The sequence below is a fragment of the Myodes glareolus genome, chromosome 2 (assembly GCF_982192425.1).
Source record: "Myodes glareolus chromosome 2, mMyoGla1.1, whole genome shotgun sequence".
Classification (NCBI taxonomy): Eukaryota; Metazoa; Chordata; class Mammalia; order Rodentia; family Cricetidae; genus Myodes; species Myodes glareolus.
Genome location: NC_142027.1, coordinates 133,136,301 through 133,161,156, shown reverse-complemented (window position 1 = coordinate 133,161,156; position 24,856 = coordinate 133,136,301). Strand labels below are relative to the sequence as shown.

General features: G+C 44.6%; 1 protein-coding gene and 1 long non-coding RNA gene across 2 annotated transcripts; one reads left to right on the top strand and one right to left on the bottom strand.

Annotated features, from left to right (window-relative positions):
* Positions 1–1,271: 1,271 nt before the first annotated feature.
* On the bottom strand, positions 1,272–20,532 carry Coq5 (coenzyme Q5, methyltransferase). The gene is made up of 7 exons (XM_048449457.3): positions 20,302–20,532; positions 16,667–16,816; positions 13,633–13,854; positions 9,046–9,152; positions 3,582–3,670; positions 2,081–2,192; positions 1,272–2,002 (listed from the first exon to the last, which is right to left on the bottom strand). Exons 1-7 carry the CDS (start codon positions 20,501–20,503, stop codon positions 1,901–1,903), a joined length of 984 nt encoding a protein of 327 aa, XP_048305414.2. The 5' UTR covers positions 20,504–20,532; the 3' UTR covers positions 1,272–1,900.
* Positions 20,533–24,791, top strand: LOC146895412 (uncharacterized). The gene is made up of 3 exons (XR_014998541.2): positions 20,533–20,626; positions 20,994–21,067; positions 24,254–24,791. It is a non-coding gene; the product is annotated as an uncharacterized LOC146895412 (long non-coding RNA).
* Positions 24,792–24,856: the final 65 nt, after the last annotated feature.

Genomic DNA, 24,856 nt, shown 5'->3' with positions numbered 1-24,856 from the left:
AAATTGGCTGGATGGTTTATGGATTATCAGTGCCTGTTCCTTCCTGTTAATGTAAAAGTCAGTAATCTCCAGCTGGCTTTAAAAAAAAATGTCATTAAAGCATGTCAACTGCTCTTTACTGCCATTCTGAGGCATCTGCAGTTGGCTGTCTGGGAGCTGTTCAGAGACAGACAAGGTCTTATGTGATCTGTTAGTGACTCCTAGTGTGCTGTAACCCTATTTATTTTGTTGTCTTGCTTTTTGTTTTGTTTTGATATTTATTTATTTATTATGTATACAGTATTCTGTCTGTGTGTATGCCTGCAGGCCAGAAGAGGGCACCAGACCCCATTACAGATGGTTGTGAGCCACCATGTGGTTGCTGGGAATTGAACTCAGGACCTTTGAAACAGCAGGCAATGCTCTTAACCTCTGAGCCATCTCTCCAGCCCTTGCTTTTGTTTTTGAAGACAGGGTTTCTCTGTGTAGCCTGGCTGTCCTGGAACTCTAAAGACCAGGCTGGCCTTGAACTCACAGAGATCCATCTACCTCTGCCTCCCAAGTGCTGGGATGAAAGGCATGCACCACCACCGCCCAGCTTCTGCAGTTTCTTAGCAAGACTTGACACTAAATTTCATGTTCAAAATACACGTGAAGCCTCTTAGCATCACACTGGGCTGTACAGTGCATGCTCTGCCTAGACCCGTTCTGGAATACCCAAGGGGGTAGCCTGTAGTAATGGTCTGTTGTTGTTGAAGTTTTTTGAGGTAAGCATGAGCTCAGTGTGCAGCCCTAGCTGGCCTGGAGCGGGCTGTGCAGACTTGGCCTCAGCCTGCAGCAGTCCTCCTGCCACCTGGGTGCTGAGGCTGCAGTTTTGTGCCATCATTCAAGGCTCATAAGTACAAGTATTCTTTAGATTTATCTGTTTGTTTATGTGTATCACTGTTTGCACGTATGTGTGTGCACAGTGCCCACAGAGGTCAAAAGAGGCATTGGGTCCCCTAGCATAAGTTATAGATGGTTGTGAACCACCACATGGGTGCTGGGAACCAAACTTCAATTTGCAAGCATAGCAAGTGCACTTACCCACTGAGTCATCCCCCAACCCTGTTATAAATCATTTCCTTCCCCACTCTCTCCTTTCTTTTTACTATAAACATGTATAGATGTATTCTGACAAGCCCCTTTACTAAGACTGCCTTCCTGACCATGGACACGAGGACAAGACTGACAGGATGCTGACGTGCACTGCATTTGTATCACCTCCCCCAAGAAAAACGGACAAATAGCACCAACAATGTAAACTTTACTGCTTTGCAAAATTCTACTTTTGTTTGTTTGCTTCTGGTGATGAGAACCAAACCCAAGGCCTCAACAGGTTAAGCATGTGCTCTCCCACTGAACTGCACCTTCAGCCCATGGTTCTAATATGTGCTCACTGCTGAGCACCTCACCAGCCCAGGATTCTAATATTGCCAGCGTTCTGACTTGGACATGGGCTTTTGGCCCTAGATTCAACACTAGTCTGAAGGGTTAGCTCAAACCATCCTTGGGTTCCAGTGATCCATTATCCCTCTGGAAGGCATCTGTGACAGACAAGCTATGAGGAAGTTTCAGCACTGTGTGAGTGCTGGTTTTACCTGACTCCACACTGCACAGCCAAGTGTTAGCAGGAGTGCAGCAAAACCAGACCAAACCCTTCTGGGAGGCCTTGGTGGCCTGGGCAGCTACTAATGAGAGCTGCAAAAACCAGCAGGGGTTTGTTTCTTCCTTTTTGAGACTGGTCAATGCAGAATATGAATCCAAGGTTTGATAGCCTTCAAGAGAAGAGAGATGCTCAGCTACTGTCTCATCAGGGAGATTATCTTCCAGTTCCAGACCTCTGCTGAAACGACTGGTTTGTGCTGCACACAGAAAGGAGCTAAAGTTTGAAGCCAGAATGAATGGCCACGATTCCTGTTGTCAGGCTTTCATAGGTCACCTTCTGAAAGCCTGCATCTTCAATCATCTCCTTGAACTCTTCCTGAAACACAAGAGAAGCACATGGAATGCTTGGGTTTCAATCTCAGGGTGTTGGCTATAAATTACAAAAGCTCTGTACCTGATTTGGGAACTTCCGAATACTTTCCACAAGGTACTGATAGGACTTCCAGTCTCCTGCAATGACCTCCCCAATGACAGGGATGACCTGGAAACTGTACAGGTCATAAAGCCTAAAAAAACAAGAGTGACAAAGGCAAAGATTAAGATTAGAGTAGATTCTGGGTGTATTCCCTGTACCAATAACAAAGAAAAGTGTAGGGCTAGGAGAGATGGCCCAGTGGTTAAGAATGCTCTCTATAGCCAGGCATGGTAGTGCACACACTTAATCTCAGCACTTGGAAGGCAGAGGCAGGCAGATCTCTTTGAGTTTAAGGGTAGCCTGGTCTATAGAGAGTTCCAGGACAGCCAGCCAGGGCTACATAGTGAGACCCTGTCTCAAAACAAACAAACAAACAAACAAATCTTTACAAAAATGTGCTTGGATCGATCCCTTAATAGTAAGTGGGACAGTGCAAGCCCGGAGTCACTGACTCAGATGTCTACAGGGGTCAGGCCAGTGACTGAAACAAGGCAAGCAGACCAAGAGCACGGCCAAGAGGCCTACAGCGAGTGACGGCTGTGGAAAACTGGACGAAAAGCAGTTAACTCTGCCTCTGATCCTGTGTGGAGGAGTTCGCCCTACCAAGCTGTGATACATCCGATTTTTCCAGTGAAGCTGGAAATCCAGGTTCTCATGTTAAATTCTTTTTTTTTAAATATTTATTTATTTATTATGTATACAATATTCTGTCTGTGTGTATGCCTGCAGGCCAGAAGAGGGCATCAGACCTCATTACAGATGGTTGTGAGCCACCATATGGTTGCTGGGAATTGAACTCAGGACCTTTGGAAGAGCAGGCAATGCTCTTAACCACTGAGCCATGTCTCCAGCCCCCTCTCATGTTAAATTCTTGATTTTACATTTTTAGCTGGCTGGTGGGTTTGAGATATTCTTATTCATTCTGTAGACTAGTCTGGCCTGAACTCATTATACTGACCCAAGCAAGGGTTGAACTTGAAGTGATCCCCTGCCTCAGCTTCCTGAGTGTTAGAATTACAGGTATAAGCCAGCACACCTAGGATTAAATTTCTTAAAATACCATATGAGTCAAACAAACCAAACCGTGTGGGCTAGCACGGCCTCTGGGTGTTTGCTGAGGCTCCTGGCCCAAGCATTTTCACTAAGAACTCACTGACCTCTTCAAGAATCCCTGCCCCTTTAGCCGGGTGGTGGCGCACGTCTTTAAATTCCAGCACTCAGGAGGCAGAGGCAGGAGGATCTCTGAGAGTTTGAGGCCAGCATGGTCTACATTAGCTAGTTCTAGGACAGGCTCTAAAGCTACACAGAGAAACTAAAAGAGGAAAAAAAAAAAAAAGGAAAAGGAAAAAAAAATAATCCCTGCCCCTTGGTGCCTCTGAACTTACAAAGTCAGATGCCTGTAGGATTACTGGTTATTTTCTATTTGGGGGTGGGGAACCTTTTCTAGACAAGTTTATAAAGCTCTGCTATCAATGCTAACCTGGATATGAGGGGATCATTCACTTGGCTAAACTCCAGACAGAGAAACCGTCCTCCTGGCTTTAGGACCCGATGGGCTTCCTGGAGTGCCTGAGAGAAAGAGTGAGAAGAAAATCCTCAGCAGACCTCTCCACAATTCCAAGGGTCAGAGGCTGGTTTAGTTTCTATGTGCACTGAATGAAACATTCCCCATAAATTCCCTTTTATATCCTTAGGATTTATAATGCAGAAATTACCCCATGTTCAGGTACTTGCTGCCCCGTGACTAGAGGAAGTTGCTGATGCAGGCAGACGGGCACAGCTCCATGAAGATGAAGCTTAGAAACATGCATTAGAGCCACAGTGCGTGTGGATCTGTGCACCACTTGTGTGCCGGTGCTTGCAGAGGCCAGAAGAGGGCATCATATCCTCTGGAACTAAAGTCAGACACAGATGTGAGCTGTCATGTGGATGCTGGGAATGAAACCTGGGTCCTCTGGGAGAGAAGCCATTGAGCTATCTTTCCAGACTCTAATATAACAATTTTAATTAAAGGAATATGACAGAAAATGACACATATGTGGATCATTCATTTTATAAAGCACAGAATGCAACACAACTTTACCCATCAAGAACCTGGTGAACATCATGGGAAATCTGCACAAATACAACCTACTTAGCTATTGTCAAAGGAAGAACTAAGAGTTTTATGTGATAACATGGAGAAAAATCACCACATAAGCCCAACCAATGGCCCAGGCCTATAACCCCAGCTACTTGGGAGACTGCACAAGGCCGGCCTAGGCTATAGGATGACTTTAAGGCCAGTTTAACTTAATAAGACTTAGTGAGTATCTATAAAAAGCTCTTAAGCAACACAGACACATATAAAATCACTGATTTATGTGTGTGTGTGTGTGTACATGTGCGCACATGTGTTTCTTTAGAATGCTGAAGACTGAACTCAGGGCCTTGCACATGCTAGACAAATTCTCTGCAACCCCAGTACACACCTGGCCTTTTCCCTGGAACTTGCTCTATGGACCAGGCTGGTCTCAAAATCAGGGATCCGCCTGCCTCTGCCTCCTGAGTGCAGACTGAAAATGTGTGCCCCACAGTTAGCTCCTCCTGCTTGTGTAGCCAGCACTTTACTGGATGAACCATCTCCCCAGCCTTTCCTAAGCACTGGGGTTATAGGCACTGCCAGCACACACAACTGTAATAGACACACTTAAAAGACACAAAACATCTTTACAAATATACTCAAGGAATTGGAGACTGTGTGGGAGTAGAGGCACCGAATGCTGGGAGATGAGTGTGAGGTTCTCACTGATGCAATCTTCAACTTTGATCCTATTCAAAAGTAGTTTGTTTTAATCTTACTTTTTTGGTTTCGTGAGATACAGTTGTTACTGGGTCTGGTTACAGGATAAGAACTCATCACATAAGTCTCTTGTGGCCTTAAACTTGCAATGATGCTCCTGCTTCTGACTCCTGAGTGCCGTATCACAAGTGTGAGCCACAACAACTGGCAAAAACACGTTTCAATCAGAGAATATAGTAAACCTTTTATAGATAAAGGGATGGCCATAAAAACCAAGCTACAGAGTGGGTGCTGGCTGCCTAGCACCACAACGAACTGCACAGAGCAGCATAGAGAAGGGCTCGTTTCCGCTTACAATCTGGTAGGTTCCAGGCTGGGACAGGGTAGACCTTTGCCTGCAGACTCTGGTGAAGAGGCACAGGATGGCAAACTGCTCACCTTCACCTTGAAGTCAAGAAGCAACGAAGAAGTGATGTGGGAAGTCCTTCTGTATATGTTTTGTGTTTATTGGTTAATGAATAAAGAAGCTACTTGGGCAAAGGCAGTGCAGTATAGAGCTAGGCAGGAAAACTAAACTAAATGCTGGGAGAAAGTAGGCGGCATCAGAGAGAAGCCATGTAGCTACAGGAGAAAGATGCCCTCCAGAGCCTGGTGGAACTTTGCCAGTAGGCCACGACTAATGGAGAACCTTGCTAGCCAACCATCTTTAAGAGGTGGGTCTTAGTTAAGGCGTGGCTTTGCTGGGACCCAGGGTAAAAGGTGTGCACCTCTGTGTGCGTGCTCCCTGCACCTTTCCCCGCAGGACTGTGCTTGGATTTCTCGTTTCCTATTTCGTGAGTTTCCCCCTTATAATAAATAAAATATAATTGTTTTATCCTTAACTAGCCTGGTTATTTCTACACACGACCTCATGGTGATACATAGATTAATAAAGATGGGTTAATTTAAGATGTAAGAGCTAGCTAGCAATACGCCTAAGTGAATGGGCAAGCAGTGTTTTAATTAATACAGTTTCTGTGTGATTATTTTGGGTCTGGGCAGCCTCCAACTACAAATAAGGACAGCTTGTGTTTTATTTTTTTTGAGACAGATTCTCATACAAGAAGCAGTAATACCTGACCTTGGTTGTTTTAAATAGGATCTATCAGGCCAGGAGACATGTGCCTTTCTTTAATCCTAGCACACTACAGCCAGAAGCATACATAATGAGTCTAAGGCCAGCCAGGGTAACAACATGAGACCTTTTCTCCAAAACAGACAAAACAAGCCCACAAAAACCAAAACAATGGCAACAAAGATAGGCTTTAGCTATACAGCCAAGACTTCCTTGCAACTCTATCTCAGCCTCCCAGGTCCTGTAATTGCTGTATATGTTGACATGCCTGGCTTAGGAAACTACATTCTAGCAAATTATCAAACCCAGAGAGAGGGTGGTAAAGACCCTCTGGCCTGTAGCCAGGGAGAAACCATATCTGACCTGGAGTGCAGTCTAGTGGACCGAACCCTTGGCCTGGAGGAATCTGTGGACGTTCCAGTAGCTAGTATCATAACTAAACTGGAGGGCACTCAAGTGGCCGTTTGCAGAGGCTTATGTGTCCACATGACTGTGTCACAAATAGTGCAGAATGTGGAAAAGACAGAAAAACTTCCCTTCATAGTAGCAAAGTAATTATTTACAGGATTAATTTGTCTCTTCAAGGAGAGTTTTTTTAATTTATTTAACTTTATGTGCATTAGTGTGAAGGTGTTAGATCCCCTGGAACTGGAGTTACAGACAATTGTGAGCTGCCGTGTGGTTGCTGGGAATTGAACCCAGGTCCTCTGGAAGAGGAGCCAGTGCTCTTAATCACTGAGCCATCTCTCCAGCTCCCTATGTTTGCATTTCTTTTCTTTTATCTTTTAAAGATGTATTTATTATATGTACAGTGTTCTGAGCACCAGGTCTCATTACAGATGGGTGTGAGCCACCATGTGTTTGCTGGGAATTGAACACAGGACCTCAGAAAGAGAAGCCAGTGCTTTTAACCTCTGAGCATCTCTCCAGCCCAAGAGAGGGTTTTTTGTTTATTTTATTTTTGTTTTTAAGCTGGATGTAGTAGTTCATGTCTGTAGTTCTAGCATTTGGGAAACTGGGACAGGATTGCTGCAAGTTCAAAGACAGCCTGGGCTACACAGTGAGTTCTAGGTCAGCCTGGCTATAGAGTGAGACCCTGCTTCAAAAGAACAAAATGAGGATTTGTTTTTTCAAGACATGATATTGTTACATGGGTCTTGCTGGCCTGGAATTCACTATGTAGAAGAGGCCTCAAACTTAAAGCAATTCTCCTGCCTTTGCAAGAGTGTTGAGAATATAGCCATATGCTACCACACCTGCCTACGAAGTGCTTTTTTTTTTAAATTAAAAAATATAGCTGGGTGTGTTGATACACACCTTTAACCCCAACACTTGGAAGGCAGAGGCAGGTGAAGCTCTGAATTCAAGGGCAGCCTGGTCTACACATGAAGTCACAGACAATAAGTTCTATGTCAGGACTACATATGGAAACCTTGTCTCAAAAACAAACCACACACACATACACACACACACACACACACACACACACACACTCTCTCTATATATATATATATATTTATATATCTATACCTACACCTATATAGATATATCTAGTATGTGCGTGCATGTGTGTATGCACACATGAGCATGCACGTGGAAAACAACTTGCAGGAGTTGATTCTTCTACCGTGTATTTCCTGGACTGAACTCAACCCATAAGGTCTGGTAGCAAGTGCATTTACCTGGCACTTTTGATCTTGGTTTCCAAGTAATAAAATAGAGAAAGGGATAGAGGTATCAGAGGGGAAAGTAAGGGAGAGAAAGAAAAATAAAAATGACTGGGAGAGAAGGGCAGGAAAGGAAGAAGGCTTAGAGAAATGCTAGACAGCTCAAGGCCCCTAACCACCAGGAGGCATGAGCATACTCAACTGACCTACGGGGTTTCCACAAGGCCCCATCTAAAGGTCCACAGCACCTCCCAACAGCGTTATCCTCAGGTCTCTCGGAGAGTACTACCTATATTCAGACCAGAGCAACCACTACAAAGAAAGTCTTGCCTAGAAATAGAGGAGTCAGACAGTGGGGGCCCACAATACAGAAAAGAAGCCAGTTTCTTGCATATGGTCTTTAAATGTTTGAATGTTCAGGAGGAAATGAAGAGCTGAATCCTATTGAGCTATGAGCATTCTCTTCCCGCTGTACTGGAACCATGATATTCCCTCCTGCCTGTACAGCATCCAAATGCCTCTTTCTGTGTCTGACCATGCCTCTGACCTGCAACCTCACACAGCTTCACAAAAGGAAACAGGAAATGCCATGGCAGGTCCAACCATGAAGAGAATGTAAGTGCCAACCTGAGCAACCAAGAACTGGTTCTGGCTTAACATCGTGGCAACTAAGAAACAAAAAAGCCCTGGGGCTGGAGAGATGGCTCAGTGGTTAAGAGCACTTACTGCTCACACAGAGGACCCAGGTTAAAGTTTGCAGTACCCATATCGGGTGGCTTCTAACTTCCTGTAACTCCAGCACCAGAAGACCCAACGTTCTCTGGTCTCCAAGGGCACTTGCATGACACAGTGCACAACAACTCACACACAGGTACATACATATATACATCAATAAAGAATATATATATATACACATACATATATACATCAATAAAGAATATATATACATACATATATACATCAATAAAGAATATATATATATATACATACATATATACATCAATAAAGAATATATATATACATACATATATGCATATATATATCTTTTTTTTTTTTTAAGAGAAGAGCTATGGAGATAGCTCAGTGGGTAAGAGCACTTGTTGTGGAAGTAAGAGGACCTAAGTTCAAATCCTCAGCACCAATGTAAAAGCCATACTTCTCAGGGCCAGTATACCAGCATACACACACACCACACACACACACACACACACACACACACACACGAGAAAGAGGAGGAAGAAACCTCTAAGTTTAAATAGTCACTCCTCTTAACTACTGAGCCCAGAAAAGAATCTTCCCTGTCTTCACTTGGGATAGATCCACTCCAGGGGAACTGCTATCCTGAAAAGCACATGCATCACGAGGATGCATCTATTCATACCCGGTCAATGTGTGTGACATTCCGGATCCCAAAAGCAATGGTGTAAACATCAAATTTGTCATCATCAAAGGGCAGTTCTTCAGCATCTCCCAGTACCCATGCAAGTCCTGGAAGACAAAACCAGTATAAGTCTAGGTGGCTGTTTCCCACCACACCAGAGAAGTAGTGAATCTGAGGATTCTGTAGAAAGCCAAATAAAAGTGTAAGTGCCCAGGCTGGAGAGGTGGCTCAGTGGTTAAGAGCACCAGCTGCTCTTCCAGAGGTTCTGAGTTCAATTCCCAGCAACCACATGGTGGCTCACACCCATCTGTAATGAGATCTGGCGCCCTCTTCTGGCGCACGGGCATACATGGAGGCAGAATCTTGTATACATAAGAAATAAATAAATAAATCTTTAAAAAAAAAAAGTCTAAGTGCCCTAGACATCAATGTGTGTGACCTTATGGTGGTGGTGGTGGTGGGGTCCAGTGGCATAGCGCCCATGATGCAAAGTCTGGGTAATGCCAGAATTGAAGTGAGAGAATTCAAGAACTGTTTGGTTGTTGTGTAATATTACTTTAATTATGTAAAGGTGTGTTACATTTGTTTAACAATGTAAAGATGTGTTGGTTTGCCTGCCTAAGGCACCTGATTGGTCTAATAAAAAGTTGAATGGCCAACAGCCAGGCAGTAGAGGAATAAGCAGGGTTGGTAGGCAGAGAGAATAAGTAGAAGGGAGAAGTAAAGAGAGAGAGATTGAGAAAGGAAATGAGGGAGACACCAGCCAGACACGGAGTAGGACATACAGAATGAAAGAAAGGTAAAAAGTACCAAGGCAAAACGTAGATGAATAGAAACAGGTTAAACTAAGTTATAAGAGCTAGTGGGACAAACATAAGTCATGAAAGGCCAAGCATTCATAACTAATAATAAGTCTCCATGTCATGATTTGGAGGCTAGCAGTCTGAGAAAGTCTGCTACATTTGGTGTCGTGGAGACTATAGATTTGGTGTCAAAAAACACCTGCCTTCTCCACTGTACTCCTGGCTGCCTTCACTGGTGTCCTCCAATTTTAAAAACCTAACTTATAGCAGGGCAGTGATGGTGTATGCCTTTAATCCCAGCACTAGGGAGGCAGAGGCAGGCAGGTCTCTGTGAGTTCAAGGCCAGCCTGGTCTACAGAGAGAGTTCCAGAACAGACTCCAAAGCTAAGCAGAGAAACCCTGTCATGAATAAACAAACAAACAAACAAAAACCCCACTAACTTATTTGGGGACAGCTACCCAGCAGCATTTCTGTTTCAGCGCTAGAGATCAAACCCTGGACATTTTGTGTGCTGGGCAAATGTTGCATTGAACTGCATGTCTAGCCCTACCCTAAACCCTAAAGAAATGTTTTTCCAACCAAGTGCTTCATAGTTAGCACTGTGGTAAAGAGTTATGGCCTTAAGGTTTTACTTACTACTTTTTTTTTTTTAATAGTTTTCAAGACAGGGTTTGTCTGGGTAGCCCTGGCTGTCCTGGAACTCACTATTTAGACCAGGTTGGCCTCAAACTCACAGAGATTCACCTACAACCACCACCCAGCTCCAACTTTCTTTTAACTTTTTATTAACTAAATTGTCCAAGGCTGACCATAAAATGAATTCACTCAAGACCAGGCTGACCTTGAATTTTTGATTCTCCTGAGTCAGCCTCCCAAATATCTGGGGTTATAGGTCTGAGTGATTGGTCTGGTTCTAAATTCAAACAACAGTAGATCCTCATCAGTATAACTGTGTCCTGAAGGACAGGGATTTCGATTCACAGTTTACTAAGGACCAGCAGGGCGGCTCCGAGGAAAAGGTGCTGTTGCCAAGATTGACACCTGAGTTTGATTCTTAGAAACTACATGGGGGAAGGAGAGAACTATTTCTTACAAATTGTTCTTTGACCTCCACAAAAATACGCTTATGCACACACACATACAGGCACATGAAGTAAATTAATGTTAAAAACTCCAACATTGTCAAATAAACATTATGGGAGGCCACTATTTTGAACTATGCTCTTGCACTAGGCCCCAATAGACCAAACTGAAAATCATAGTGGATGGCTTGTGCTCAAGCTCCCTCATCCATGTGGAAAATGAGCTGTGAAACTTGAGGACTCGCACGGCTCCTCCGACTCTACTCCTACAAAAAGAAAGAAACAACTAGAAACACTCCCTGATAACCACTCATGCCCTTCTGGACTCATTTACAAAAACAGAGACTCTGAAGCAGCCAATTGGCTTTTGATTCTTCCCCTTTGTTTTCTCTAGTCTTTATCTTTTCATAAAACCAACCTCTTTGTTTGGTCATCAAAACATTTTGCATCCTGGAACTCCCTCCGTGGAGCAGGCTGGCCTTGAACTCAGACCAACCTGTGCTGGCTGTTGCCTCCCAGGAGAGTTTACGCCTAATTGACTATCTCTGGAATAATGTCAGCAAAGGACAGATTCCAACCATTTAGCTCAAAGGATTTTTGTTGTTTTTGTGTGTATGTGTGACTGAGTGTATGTAAGTGCACCACACATGTACAAGAGCCCACAGAAGTCAGAAGAGGGTGCTGGAGCCCTGGAACTCGAGTCTTAGCAGTTGTAAGCTGTCATTTGGATGCTGGGAACCCACTGCAAGAACAGTCCCCTCTCTCAGTCACCTAGAGAGCCATCTCTCCAGCCTCTAGCTTAAAGACTGTAAGTGGCTTTACTTTTCATTGCATAATCAGGCAGGTAGAGGTAGAACTGACTATCAGGGGCTCAGAAGCAGCCCTAGCTGCTAGTCTGGATAATGTGACAACAACAGTGAATTCCTAAGCAGGTTCATAGCTACACTGTGGAGGAAATGGCTCCAGAAGTGGAACATTACCTATCATTTCACTGTTTGTCCTCCATTCTCTATGGCCGAGCACCAGACAAAGGAAATCCTTTTATCAGTAGGAGTGAGACACGTAGTGTCTTTGTCCAGAGACTGCCTTCTGGCGAGCGTGGCTAGCAAACAAAGAAGCCCTTCATCATGAAAGCCAAGTGGGCTGCAGTTCGTCTGGGCAGCTTCTTCTTGATGTGTGAGGAGGAGGAAGAGAATAATTGGCCTAAAATAACCAGACATTCAAGTGGGAGGGGGGGACAGAGAAATGCTGACATTGCCCAGAGTGTTGACAGAGGACCTTCTTTGTGACGTGCCCTTGTCTCTCTGGCTGCCTGCACTGCCTTGATGGCAGGGAAGAGGGCAGTCTGGCAGTCCCGGAGAGCTAAGTCAAGAGGGAAAGCTTTGTTGTTTGAGATGGTTTCACTGCATAGCCTCAACTGGTTGGGAACTCACTACATAGAGCTCTCACAAAGGTCTACCTGCTTTTGCCTTCCAAATTCTGGAATTAAAAGTATGTACTGCAGCTGGGAGGTGGTGGTGCTCGCTTTTAATCCCATCACTCAGGAGGCAGAGGTAGGTGGATCTCTGTGAGTTCGAGGCCAGCCTGGTCTACAAGAGCTAGTTCCCAGGAAAGGCTCCAAAGCTACAGAGAAAGACTGTCTAGAAAAAAAAAAAAGTATGTATTAAAAGTGGTCAGTGGTGGCGCACACCTTTAATCCCAGGGTTCAGGAGGCAAAGGCAGGCAGATCTCTGAGTTCAAGGCCAGCCTGCTCTACAGAGCGAGTTCCAGGATGGGCTCCAAAGGTACATAGCTTGGTTGGCTAGGACAAGTATTTTGAAATATTCAACGGTCAGATGTAAAATCAGTGGCAGAGTAGCATAGTCAGCATGTGCAAGAGCCTGGGTTCAATCTTCAGTACTGAAAAAGGTATTTAAAAAGAAAGAAAAAAGGAAGAAAAAGAAAATTGTGTGACTTAAGAAGCTCCTGGTATGAATTCAAGGCCAGCATGGTCTACAGAGTGAGCTTCAGGCTAGCCAAGGCTATATAGTTAAGACCCTGTCTCAAAAAAAGCAACAACAAAACCAAAAACTTGAAGAAGATTTTTAGGGTGTGAGACGGTTCAGTGGGTAGAGGTGCTTGCTGCCAACCCTGATGACATAGCCCAGTTCCCAGGACCCATGTGGTGGAAGGAGAGAACCAACTCCCACAAATTGTCTTCTGACCTCCACACAAGTGCTATGGCACCAGTATAATCTCCTCTAGCCCCCATAAATAAAAACCATAATTTTAAAAAGTAACAATGGCTGGAGAGATGGCTCAGCAGTTAAGAGCACCGGCTGTTCTTCCAGAGGGCCTGAGTTTGATTCCCAGCATCTGAAACTCCAGTTCTAGATCTGATGCCCTCTTCTGCCCTCTGCAGGCACCAGGCACCCATGTGCTGCAGAGACATATATGCAATTTAAACACTATACAGATTTAAAAAAAAACAACAACAACAAAAAAGAAGATCCTTAAACACTTTGGGCCACACAGCACCGCTCACCAAGCTTAGCCCATTGCTCCAATTCTGGAACATACCTATAAGGTGGGCTCAGCCACTATCTTCAGTCCCTGCTGACTGGTTACACATCCAGTGGCTGGATCATAAACACTTGAGAATTGATGTGCATCGCCTTACTTCCTAAGCCTGAAACAATGCTGCGTCTGCTGAGGGACTCACCAGCTCTGTGTCCTTGGTCCACGGCTTTCTGCTTCCCAACCTTTAGCATCTCCCTGTTGATGTCACAGACCGTGACGAGTGAACCACCCAAGGGGTCCTCTTCATTCTGGTACTTTTTGGCAATTTCTTCCCAGGATAAATTTTGCTGAGCTCGTAATTGTCTCCGCTGCTTCCTCTGATGCTGTGCCTGAACATAACGAAGGAACCGGAATGCAATGTCACCTGCGGGAAGCCAACAGAAGGAAAGATAAGAATGAAACCAAGCAAAAAGTATCCCAAGCCACAAGGCAACCGTTCCTCCCTCCACCCCCAAAAGGATGTGTCTGTGTTGTCTAGGCTGGCCTTCAACTCCTGATCCTCCTGATACAGCCTCCTGAGCTGGGATCAGAGATGCATGCTACCACGCCTCAGTTACACTAAACCTTTTTCCTTCCTTTCTTCCTTCCATTCCCTCCTTTCTTCTTTCTTCCATTTCTTTTTTTGAAACTGATTTATGTAGCCCAGTCTGGCCATGAGTTCACTAAATAGCTAAGGATGATTTTGAAGTCCTGGTACTCATGCCTCCACTTCCTGGGTGCTGGGATTATATGTATACATCACACAACTGGGGTTTAAAATAATTTTCATATTAAGGGCTGCAGGTGTGGCTCAGTGGGGAGAGTGCTTGCCTAGCATGCACAAATTAAGGGGCTCCACACCTAGCAGAGCATACACCAAATAACCAACTAAACATGGCTGTGTATGCCTGCAATCCCAGCACTTGGGAGGTGGAGGAAAGACGATTAGGTCAGCACAGCTATGTAATGAGTTTAAATTTAGCCTGTGGTACATGAGACCTGTCTCAAAAAAAACAAAAAAGCCACTATGACGGCACATGCCCAGTTCTTGAGAGGCATGTGGACCTTTGTGTTAAAAGGCCTGCCTAATCTACATAGCAAGTTCCAGGTCAGCCATGGCAACATAGTAAGACCCTCTCTAAAAAACAAAAACAAAGACTTTACAAAAGTAATATAAGTAGTATAAGATGGCTCTCTGCATCTAAAGGTTCCAATCTACAGATCTGACTATGGACCACTGAGCAGTGAGACCTACCAAACCCACAGACTTTGTCATCATTCCCTAACAACACAGGGAAACAGCAGCTCACCTGGCACCTGTAGCTGCCATGTGGCACTGTGCTCAACCAAGGGTCTGAAGCCTGAGCCTAAGCAAGACCTCAACCCAGCACACATTCTGTCAATGTTATCATTGCTGCTTTGTTTTAGACAGTTGTCTAGGTTGTCCTCAAGTTTGCTATGTGGCAGAGGGTGACAATTTCTGTTCCCTTGGCCTCCACCTTCTGAAGGATAGGACTGTAAGTGTGTATGGCCAATCCTGGTTTCTGTGGTACTGGGAACTGAATCCAGAGTTTCATGCATGCTAAGCAAGCTCTCTACCAACTAAGTCACATCTCCAGCTCTTAATTGTTTGGTTTGTATTATTAGGTTTGTTTGTTCTTTTTTTTGAGAAAGGGTCTCTCTGAGTAACCCTATCTGTCCTGGAACTCAATCTGTAGACCAGGCTGGCCTTGTACTCAAGAGATCTGCCTGCCCTTGCCTCCCAAGTGCTGGGATTAAAGGTGTGTGCCACCACCCGCCGGTTTATTAATTTAAGATTTTGTTTTTAATTATGTGTGTTTTTGCATCCGTATGTGGGTTTGTGCACATAGTGCAGTGCCGGTGGAGTCTAGAAGAGGGTGCTGGACCCCTGGAGCTAAAGTTACAGACAGTTGTGAGCCACTTGACATGGGTGCTGGGAACTGAACCAGTGCTCTCCACAAGAGCAGTATTTACTCTTAACCATTGAACCATTTCTCCAGCCCCTATCTGTTTGGTTTTTGAGATAGGGTCTTTATCTGTAGCCCAGGCCGGCCTCACATTCACTATGGAATTCAGGCTGGCTTGGATTCTCCTGCCTCAGCCTCCCAAATGCTCTCTGATGTACACTTTCTTAGCATTTTTCTCCCCCGGTGCTCAGTGTGCAATAAGGAACAAAGGCCTACAATATGCTTTGATGCCTGATATGGGAGTGGATAAGGCAGGAAGGTGGCCTAAATAGCTTATGTCCTGAACAGCTTATGTCGTGTGAGAAAAGGCCATTCTCCAAACGCAAGGAAAGGAGATTAAAGGCCAAATGGAAGATAAACAGGCTGGAGCAAAGCTCTATGACACAAAATTTTCTACAGTATTTGTGAAGCCATGGTTTACTCCCAAGCATTGAGGAGGAAAACCAATACAAAGCAAAACAAAACAAAAAACAAGCTGGGCATGGTGCCCTGGGCCTGTAAGCCCAGCACTGGGGAGGCAGAAGCAGGAAGATCACAGATGGCAAGGAGTTTCAAAGTCAGCTTGGGTTGTTACGATAATGGCGAATCAATCCCACACCAGTTATGTTTTAAGGGGTTATTTATTTTGGGGGGGTAAAACTTACATACACCATAAACCGTCAGGAAGGGAGCCTAGTCGCTGAAGCAGGAGCCCGGAGCAGGAGCCGGAACCAAGCAAGCCGAGCAGAGCCAAGCCAAGCTTGCCGCTCTTCTTTGAAAGAGAAATATACCACGCCCCAGTGGGCTGGTATTTCAGTGGCTATTGGCTGATGGAGCGGAAGGCTGAAGGCATTTCCGCAGCACTTTGGGCTCGTGCTTCAGCGACTATTGGCTGAAGCAGCGGAAGGTACTCCCACAGCATTACGAAGTGAGTTTAAGGTCAGCCCGAGCTGTCTCAAATACCCAAAAACAAAAATCCAAAGAGATAAAGCAGTCATTCAGATAATGAAATTTCACAGATCACTTTTTAGTTGATGAAATCTTTCCTTAGAAAAGCACCAGGCATGAAGCTGCCCTGGACCGACATGTTTTGCCTCTATCAGAAGTCAGCTGCACACTGACCTTGCAGTCACCACTGCCAGCCTAATGGCAGGTGCGGTAGCCCACTTCACCAGCAGAGAAGTCTCACAGGATACTCAGCCTTCCCAAGGATACCAAGCAAGGTATTACCTGTGCCTCCAGCCACATCAAGCAGTTGGGTTCCGGGCAATGGGTGCATTTTCCTGATCAGCAAATCCTTCCAAGCACGATGGATGCCGAGACTCATCATGTCGTTCATCAGGTCATACTTCTTGGCCACACTCTCAAACACCTGATAGACTGGCATGAGACAGACACAGTTATCAACGGGACTGATGAGGGGAAATCTAAAGGAAGAAACAAAGGGATGCTTTCCCTCCTGAAAGTGCCTGTCTTTGCAAGGTGATGCTAAGCCACAATGCTTAACATTAAACCTAAGATGCACCTTAACATTGTTTCCCTTCTCATGGTGCTGGGGATTGAACCCAGGGTCTAGCACTTGCTAGGTAAGAAGCCCATCAGCGAATGATTTCCGCAGACCCCAACACCACCCTACATCAAATGCTTAAAGGTTCACAAGAGAAACAAACCTATTTCCTAACGTCTAGCACTCCCATTCAAACTCAGTGCTGGATTAACTGTGAGTATGAGCATGAAATACAAGCTTCGAACAGTTTTTATTCCATGACTCATTATGAAAATAAGAGGTGTATGTCATAATCAGTAACCAGTTATGTCATCTACTTTATAGACTGCAGGCTGAAGTGTGTCATCACGGATCAGTTAATCGGCATACACTCATTCACGTCAGACCACAATACGTCTACTGTTTCCTTGTCTCTTGGTGACAAACCCATTTGGTGTACTTAAATAAATGGGAGAGGATATTAAGCAACAAAGATGAATGAGCAGGGGAATAAGGGTAAAGATTAGTGAGTATGACTAAAGCCCTGAATTTAATCTCCAGCACCGAAAAAAAAAAAGCAAACAAACAACAATAGCAACAACAAAGAGTACATCACAGAAATGGTGGAGCAGAATGCGTATCAGTGCAGTCACAAGCAGAAGGGGTGACTGTGGGGACACAGACACTGATGTGGCCCAAGAGCCTCTAGATCCACAGCAGAGGAACTTTGTAAGGGTAAACTTTCTAACCTGGGTGAGGTATAAGGATTGTGGTAACCAGGTTCAAGATGACTCAGAAGAAGTGGTAGAAAATAAAAATTAGAAGGTCAGGGAGAGGGCTCAGCGGGTGGAACACCTGCCACAGGGTCAGGGAGATGGCTCAGCGGGTGGAGCACCTGCCTCCAAGTCTGAAGATATGAGTTTGACCCACAGGACCCACATGGCAAAGGAGAGAACTGACTCCTGCAATTTGTCCTCTGACCTCCCTGGAGCCCACAGACACGCACACACACACAAAATCAATACAGATACAATAGATTTGTTTTACAATTTCCATGAAAGGGGTTCTTAGAGGTATTTCACGCTGGTGAGAGCACAAGTCACCTCTCCATCCCCAACAGAAAGTTAAGAAAGGGGTTAATGGCAATTTGCCAAGTCATAGGACCCATGCTTAATCCCTATTGTAAGCACCATGACAAGGGGGCAAAGTGTTCAAATTGCTCCTGGTGCATTTTTAAATAAAACTAAAACAATTTTATTCTCAGTGTTTGGAATTTTTCTTAGGATTTAAACGTTTCAAGCCAAACTTTAAAAACCTTTAAAATATGAGCTAAATCCCATTTGGAGATGTGTGTGTGTGTGTGTGTGTGTGTGTGTGTGTGTATGATATAATGATTTTTATCAAGACAGAGTTTCTCTATGTAATATCCCTGGCTGTCCTGAAATTCACTTTGTAGACCAGGATGGTCTCAAACTCAGAGATCCGCCTGCCTCTGCCTCCCGAATGCTAGGATTAAAGGCTAGGACATCTGACCCTCAAAATATATTAATTTTTATTTTATGTGTATATCTGCCTGCACGTATATGTCTATGTGCCACATGAGTGCCTGGTGTTCATGGAGGCCAGAAGAGGGTACCTACGATCCCTTGGGACTGGATATAGACCAGTTGTTCTCAATCTTCCTAACACTGTGACCTCTTACAACTTCTCATGCTGTGGTGACCCCAAAAACAAAAGTTATCTCATTGCTATTTCATAACTGTAATTTCAATACTGCTAAGAATCATAAGGTAAATATCTGTGTTTTCTGATGGCCTTAGGTGATACTTTTGAAAGGGCTGTTCCACCCTCAAAGGGGTCATAGCAACCCACATGTGTTGTTATGTTGTTATGGACAGTTGTGAGCCATCATGTGAGCGCGGGGAACTAAACTGGGTCCTCAAAAGCTTTTACTGCTAAGCCATCTCTCTAGGGCCTTGATATATGTATTTATTTATTTATCTATCTATCTCTAGCCCTTTTTCTGATTTATTTATTTTTGAAGAAGGGTCTTGATATGTGGTCCAGGATGCCTTGAACTTGTGATACTACCACAAGCCTCCTGAATGCTGGAATTATAAGTATGGGCACTACATTCAATTTCTTTTCTTTTCTCTCTCTCTTTTTTTTTTTTTTTTTGAGACAGGGTCTCTCACTATGTAGCTCTAGCTATCCTAGAACTCACAGAAATCCACTTGCCTCTAGCTCGTGTGTGTGTGTGTGTTTGTGTGTATGGTGTGTGTTTTGATTTTTTGAGACAGGGTTTATCTGTGTAGTTCTGAAGCCTGTCCTGGAACTTACTCTGTAGGCCAGGTTGGCCTTGAACTCACAGAGATCTGCCTGCCTCTGCCTCCCAGAATGCTGGGGCTAAAGGCATGCACCACCAAGGCCCACCTTATGTGTGTATTTTTAAGGGGAGGGAATGGTGTCTTTCTTTAGTAAGAAACTAAGAATGTGGACTCTGTAGCCAGAAAACCAAATGGTGTTAAGATAGTAGTTCTTCCACTTATTAGCAATTTTATATTTGTCTCTGCAGAGACAGGCTCTCACTATCTGAGGCTGGCTTCAAATTCGAGGTATAGTGGAGAATTACCTTGGACTTCTAAACCTCCTTCATCCACCTCCCTGGGATCCTGGGATCACAAGTTTACACCACCACACGCAATTTATGTGGCTCCGTGGATAGAACTGAGCCGCGCAAGGGAGAGGCAAGCACTCTACCGACTGAGCTCCGTTCCCCGCCTGACTACCATCTTAAATTCTGCAAGTTCTTGCTTAACTCTGTTTCCTAAGAAAGGGATTAACATTAGTCACTAGTGGGAAACTGAAGTGAGAAATGGGGGTGAGGGGATGTCCACAAAGCGCCAGGCATATAACCTCAAAACTGATGACAGTTAAGGATCATGCTGTGCTTAAAAGAGGGGGCAAGTCGGGTTTGGTGGCACAGGCCCAGCACTCAAAAGGCAGGTGATCTCTACACGTCAAGCTCGAGATTACACAGAGGGACACAAGAGGGCGTGTGGCGTGGTGTAGCGTGGTGTACTGCCTGCATTCCCAGTGTATCTCTGTGAGTTCGAGGCCAGCCTGGTCTACAAGCGGCAGTTCCAGGACAGGTTCCACGAGAACAAAAAATAAAAGAAACACTCCCCAGTTACAGAAAATGAGACTCCAATAGTGGGAAGTTGAGTCTGGGAGGTGGGTACTGCTCGGAAGTCAGGACTGTAGGACTGTAAGGACCACAGCTCTAGGGCTAACAGGACGTTAAATCAGCCCGCAGATGGGTGAAGGAAACCAAATCGATGACAGACAGGTCCCTCCATCCGCCCTCTCGCCCGGTCACCTTTGCCCCCTTTCTCCTCCTCCGACACAGTCTCAAACCCGAAGTGCGTTTCTGCGGCTCGCTTCGTTTGGGACAAGGACCGCGCACTCGGCGTGGCTCCGGGCCAGAATCTTTGAAACCCGGGAAATCTGCAGTCTCCCGCTGCCCGCGACCACCCGCGACAGGAGTAGCGCCATAAACCACAGCTTCTGGGAGCCGCCATCTTGATATCCCGGCGACTGCGGGCGGAGAGCACGTTGGGTTGCGTCACCAGCTGGGTGACGGCAACCGGCAGGAGTCAGTATTAGTAGAACGCACCCGAAAACGCCTGTTGTAAAGACGTCAGGTTTGGTTTAGGATTTGAAAACTTGAACAAGTGTACAACAGGTGTTTCCTAACAGAATTTAGAATTCACCAAGAATGAGGAGAGCTCGGAGTGAGGCCTTAGTTGTGTCTGCTGCCAACCAGTAGCTCTGCCTCCAGCGTGCTAGAGTGCTCCACTTAACATGTTTTCTGGTGCAAAATCTGGCTGAAATTGAGGCATGTTGTTGTTAAAAGACCAAGATTACGTGATCAAAATGCTTTAATTATATGTATACACATACACACACACACAAACACACATATTACTTGTGTCTATGAGGGTATGTGTATGTGAGTGTAGGTGCCTGTGGAGCCCACAGGCATCTGATTTCTTGATGGTGTATTTCTAGGCAGATGAGCCTACTGATCTGGGTGCTGGTGATGAAATTCCGGCGCTTTGCCTGAGTGATATGTATCGTAACAGGTGAGTCATCTCTCCAGTGTCTATGTGTTTTGGTTTTGATTTTCTTTTTTTTTTAAAATATTTATTTATTATGTATACAATATTCTGTCTGTTTCAGATCTCATTTCAGATGGCTGTGAGCCACCATGTGGTTGCCGGGAATTGAACTCAGGACCTTTGGAAGAGCAGGCAATGCTCTTAACCGCTGAGCCATCTCTCCAGCCCCTGGTTTTGATTTTCTTAAGTTTCTTTTTAAGATTTATTCATTTATTTATTATATATACAGTGTTCTGCCTGCATGCATGCCTGCACGACTGAATAGGGCACCACCAGATCTCACTATAGATGGTTTATGAGCAACATGTGGTTGCTGGGAATTGAACTCAGGACCTCTGGAAGAGCAGCCAGTGCTCTTAACCTCTGAGCCATCTCTCCAGCCCCCTGGTTTTGATTTTTTGTTTTTAAATCTGAAACTATCTTACATAGTCCAGAGTGGACCTGAACTCATAGTATCCCTGGTTCAGTTTCATCCTGAGGGCTGAGAACACAAGCCCGTGCTACTCCCATCCTTTCTAGTGTCTTTGGAATTGGACCCAGGCCCGGTGCATGCTTGGCCAAGGTTGTGCCACTGAACTACATCCTAGTGCTTTTTAAATGCATTTAATTTGTTGTCGTTGTTGTTGTTGTTGTTTTCTGGGACAAGGTTTCTCTGTGCAGCCCTGGCTGTTCTGTAACTTGCTCTGTAGCTTTGAACTCAGGGATCTGCCTGCCTCTGTGTGCTAAGATTAAAGGCATGCACCACCACCATCCAGTGTACCTGATCTTTAAAATTTCATTATTTGTGTCTCACATGCACAGGCACACACATGCCAAGGCCCATGTCTGGAGGTCAAGAGATGATTTTCAGAAGTCAGCTCTCCATGAGCTCTGGGACTTGAACTCAGAACCTTGGGCTTACATAGCAATCACTTCAACCTGCGGAATCACCTTGCCAGTCTTTATCTTTTATTTTGAGATAGATTTCACTAAGTTGGCAAGGCCTTGAGCTCACTTTGTCACCCTACAGGCTTTGAACTTTAGACCTTCCTGTCAGGAGGAATTAAAGGCCTGCATCACTAGGCATGGCTTCCTTTTATTTTTATCTCTTTGTTAATGGAAAGGATAAAGCATTACAGACCATCTTGTACAAAAGTGAACATAGAGGCTATGAAGTCTTTCTTGAATTTCTGTTTTTGTTTTAATTCCCCTTTCAAATGTATATTTTCTGTAAATATTTCACAAGGAGAAAGTGCCAAGGATCCTAAGAAACTAATTTGAAATGAAAAGTCTCTTCTTGGTTTAATATAGCCCAACAGATGGACACCTACTGCATTGGGATTCTCTGCCTCTCTCTTCCATTTTTATGAATGACAGAAGGAAGAAACTATTCATCCATACACTTAGAATTCTCGTGTCTTTGCTACATGCAATAAAATTTCATCACAGAATTTTAGTATTTCCAGCACAGCTACTTACATGTAAGAATGGATCTCAGGATTTGGGGCTGTTTCTTCTGGACATCACATTACACTTTCTAACTGAAGCTCTGTGTGTGTGTGTGTGTGCGTGTGTGTGTGTGTGTGTGTGTGTGTGTGTGTGTGTGTGTGAGAGAGAGAGAGAGAGAGAGAGAGAGAGAGAGAGAGAGAGAGAGAGACTATAAAGTGTAAAGAAAGCAGGACCTGATGGTGAAGCTCTGTAATCACAGATACTTGATGGGATGCTGAGGTAGAAGAATCCTAACTCAAGCTCAGTATTGAGGACTCAGTGAGACCTTATCTCGAAGTAAAAAGCAGAAAAAGACTGAGGTAAAGTCCTTGCTCAGCATGTCCAAGGCCCTAAGTTCAGTACCGAGGATCTCTTGCCCGTACAAACAAAAGAGCAAAGCCAAACAAAAACTGGGAGATCATTGCTTGTGAGGCCAAGGCAGGAATATTAAGAGTGTGAGGTCAGGGGCTGGAGAGGTGGCTCAGAGGTTAAGATCTCTGGCTGCTCTTCCAAAAGGTCCTGAGTTCAAGTCCTAGCAACCACATGGTGACTCACAACCGTCTATAGTGACATCTGGTGCCCCCTTCTAGCCTACAGGGAGAACTTTAAAAAAAAGAAAGAGTGTGAGGTCAAGCGAGTCATGGTGTCACACACCTTTGATCCCAGCATTCCAGGGCCAGAAGCAGGAGGATTCTTGTAAGTTCAGGCCAGCCTTATCTACAGAGCAAGTTCCAGGATCAGGACATGACAATAAATAGAGCTGACGGGCATTGCAGGGCAGAAAGGTTTATTTGATGTGTATGAATATTTGGCCTGCATGTATTTAAGTGATATTAAGTTTACTTCATGCGTGTCTGGTTCCCTCAGAGGGGTATCCGACACGTGAAACTGGAACTAGGGATGGTTGCAAGGCACCCAGTAACCAAATCTCAGCTGCGAGAGTAGCAAATGCTCTTAACCACTGAGCCATCTCTCCAGCCCATTACAGGAGAACCTTTCTGAACGATGCTTGTAGGCCAATGAAATGGTTCAGAGCCTAAAGGTGCTCCCTGAATTCCATCCTGGTAAGAGAAATGATTCCCACAAGTTGCCCTCTTACTGGACATGTGAACTATGACACATGCTCCATACATTCACACACACAGCATAAATAAATGCAGTGATCTTTAAAGATTGACTATGGTGGTGTACATACACCTTTGGTTCCAGTACTCAGGGAACACAAGCAAGTGGGACGGCTTATAGAGAAAGTTTCAGGCCACAGGACTACAAAGTGAGACCCTGGCTCAAAAAAAAAAACAAAAAAAAAAACAAAAACAAAAAAACAAAACGCAGAAGCCTAGGAGACTGGTGAGATAGCTCAGCAATTAAGAGCATTAGCTGCTCTTCTAGAGGACCTGGGTTTGATTCCTAGCACCCACATGCTGCTGTAGCTCCAGTGCCAGGAGATCCAATGCCTCTTCTGGCCTCTAGAGGTGCTAGGCACAGGCACGGTGTGCAGACATACACTTAAAAATGAAATAAATGAAAACTGAAAAGTATGCTCCTCTTGGTCTGCATTCCACTTTAACTGTGATTTCTCCCATACTATATGATAGTTCATATACTATATGATAATAAAGAACCAGAGAGTTTCAAATTAGAGTTTGATTCCTACTTTTTTTTTCTTTCTTTTTGACACAGAGTCTCACCATGTATCCCCAGCTGGCCTGAGACCTAGAGAGAACTGTCTGCCTCTGCCTAAAGATGGATTTTTACTACTTATAAATTATGTGTATGTGTACCTGTGTGTGGATCTGTGCACATATGTGCAGGTGCCTCTACAGACTAGAAGTTATTGGATCTCCTGGAACTGCAATTCCAGGTGGCTGGGAGCTGCCTAACTCAACAGAGCTCAGGTCCTCTTGAAGAAGAGCACAGTCTCTTAGCCACTGAGCCATCTCTCCAGACAAGCATTATTATTCTCCCCTTCCCACTCCCGCCCCATGATACTGGGAATCAAACTCAAAGCTTTGCCCATGCAAGTGCCCTCCCACTAAGCTATACTGTCTCTCTATCCTATATGTGACTTATCTTACCATATAGCACAGGCTACCCTTACATTCTATGTTTTCTGTTTTGGTTTCTTGGGTGTTAAGACTACAGGCAGGCACCACTAGTCTTCTGAGGGAGTAGCTCACAAGTTGAAAAGTTGATTGTGTGTATAGGGCCCTGGATTTGACCCATAACACCATTTAAAAAAAAATTAAAAATAGAGTTCTTCTGTGTGTCGTGTGTCCTCCACTT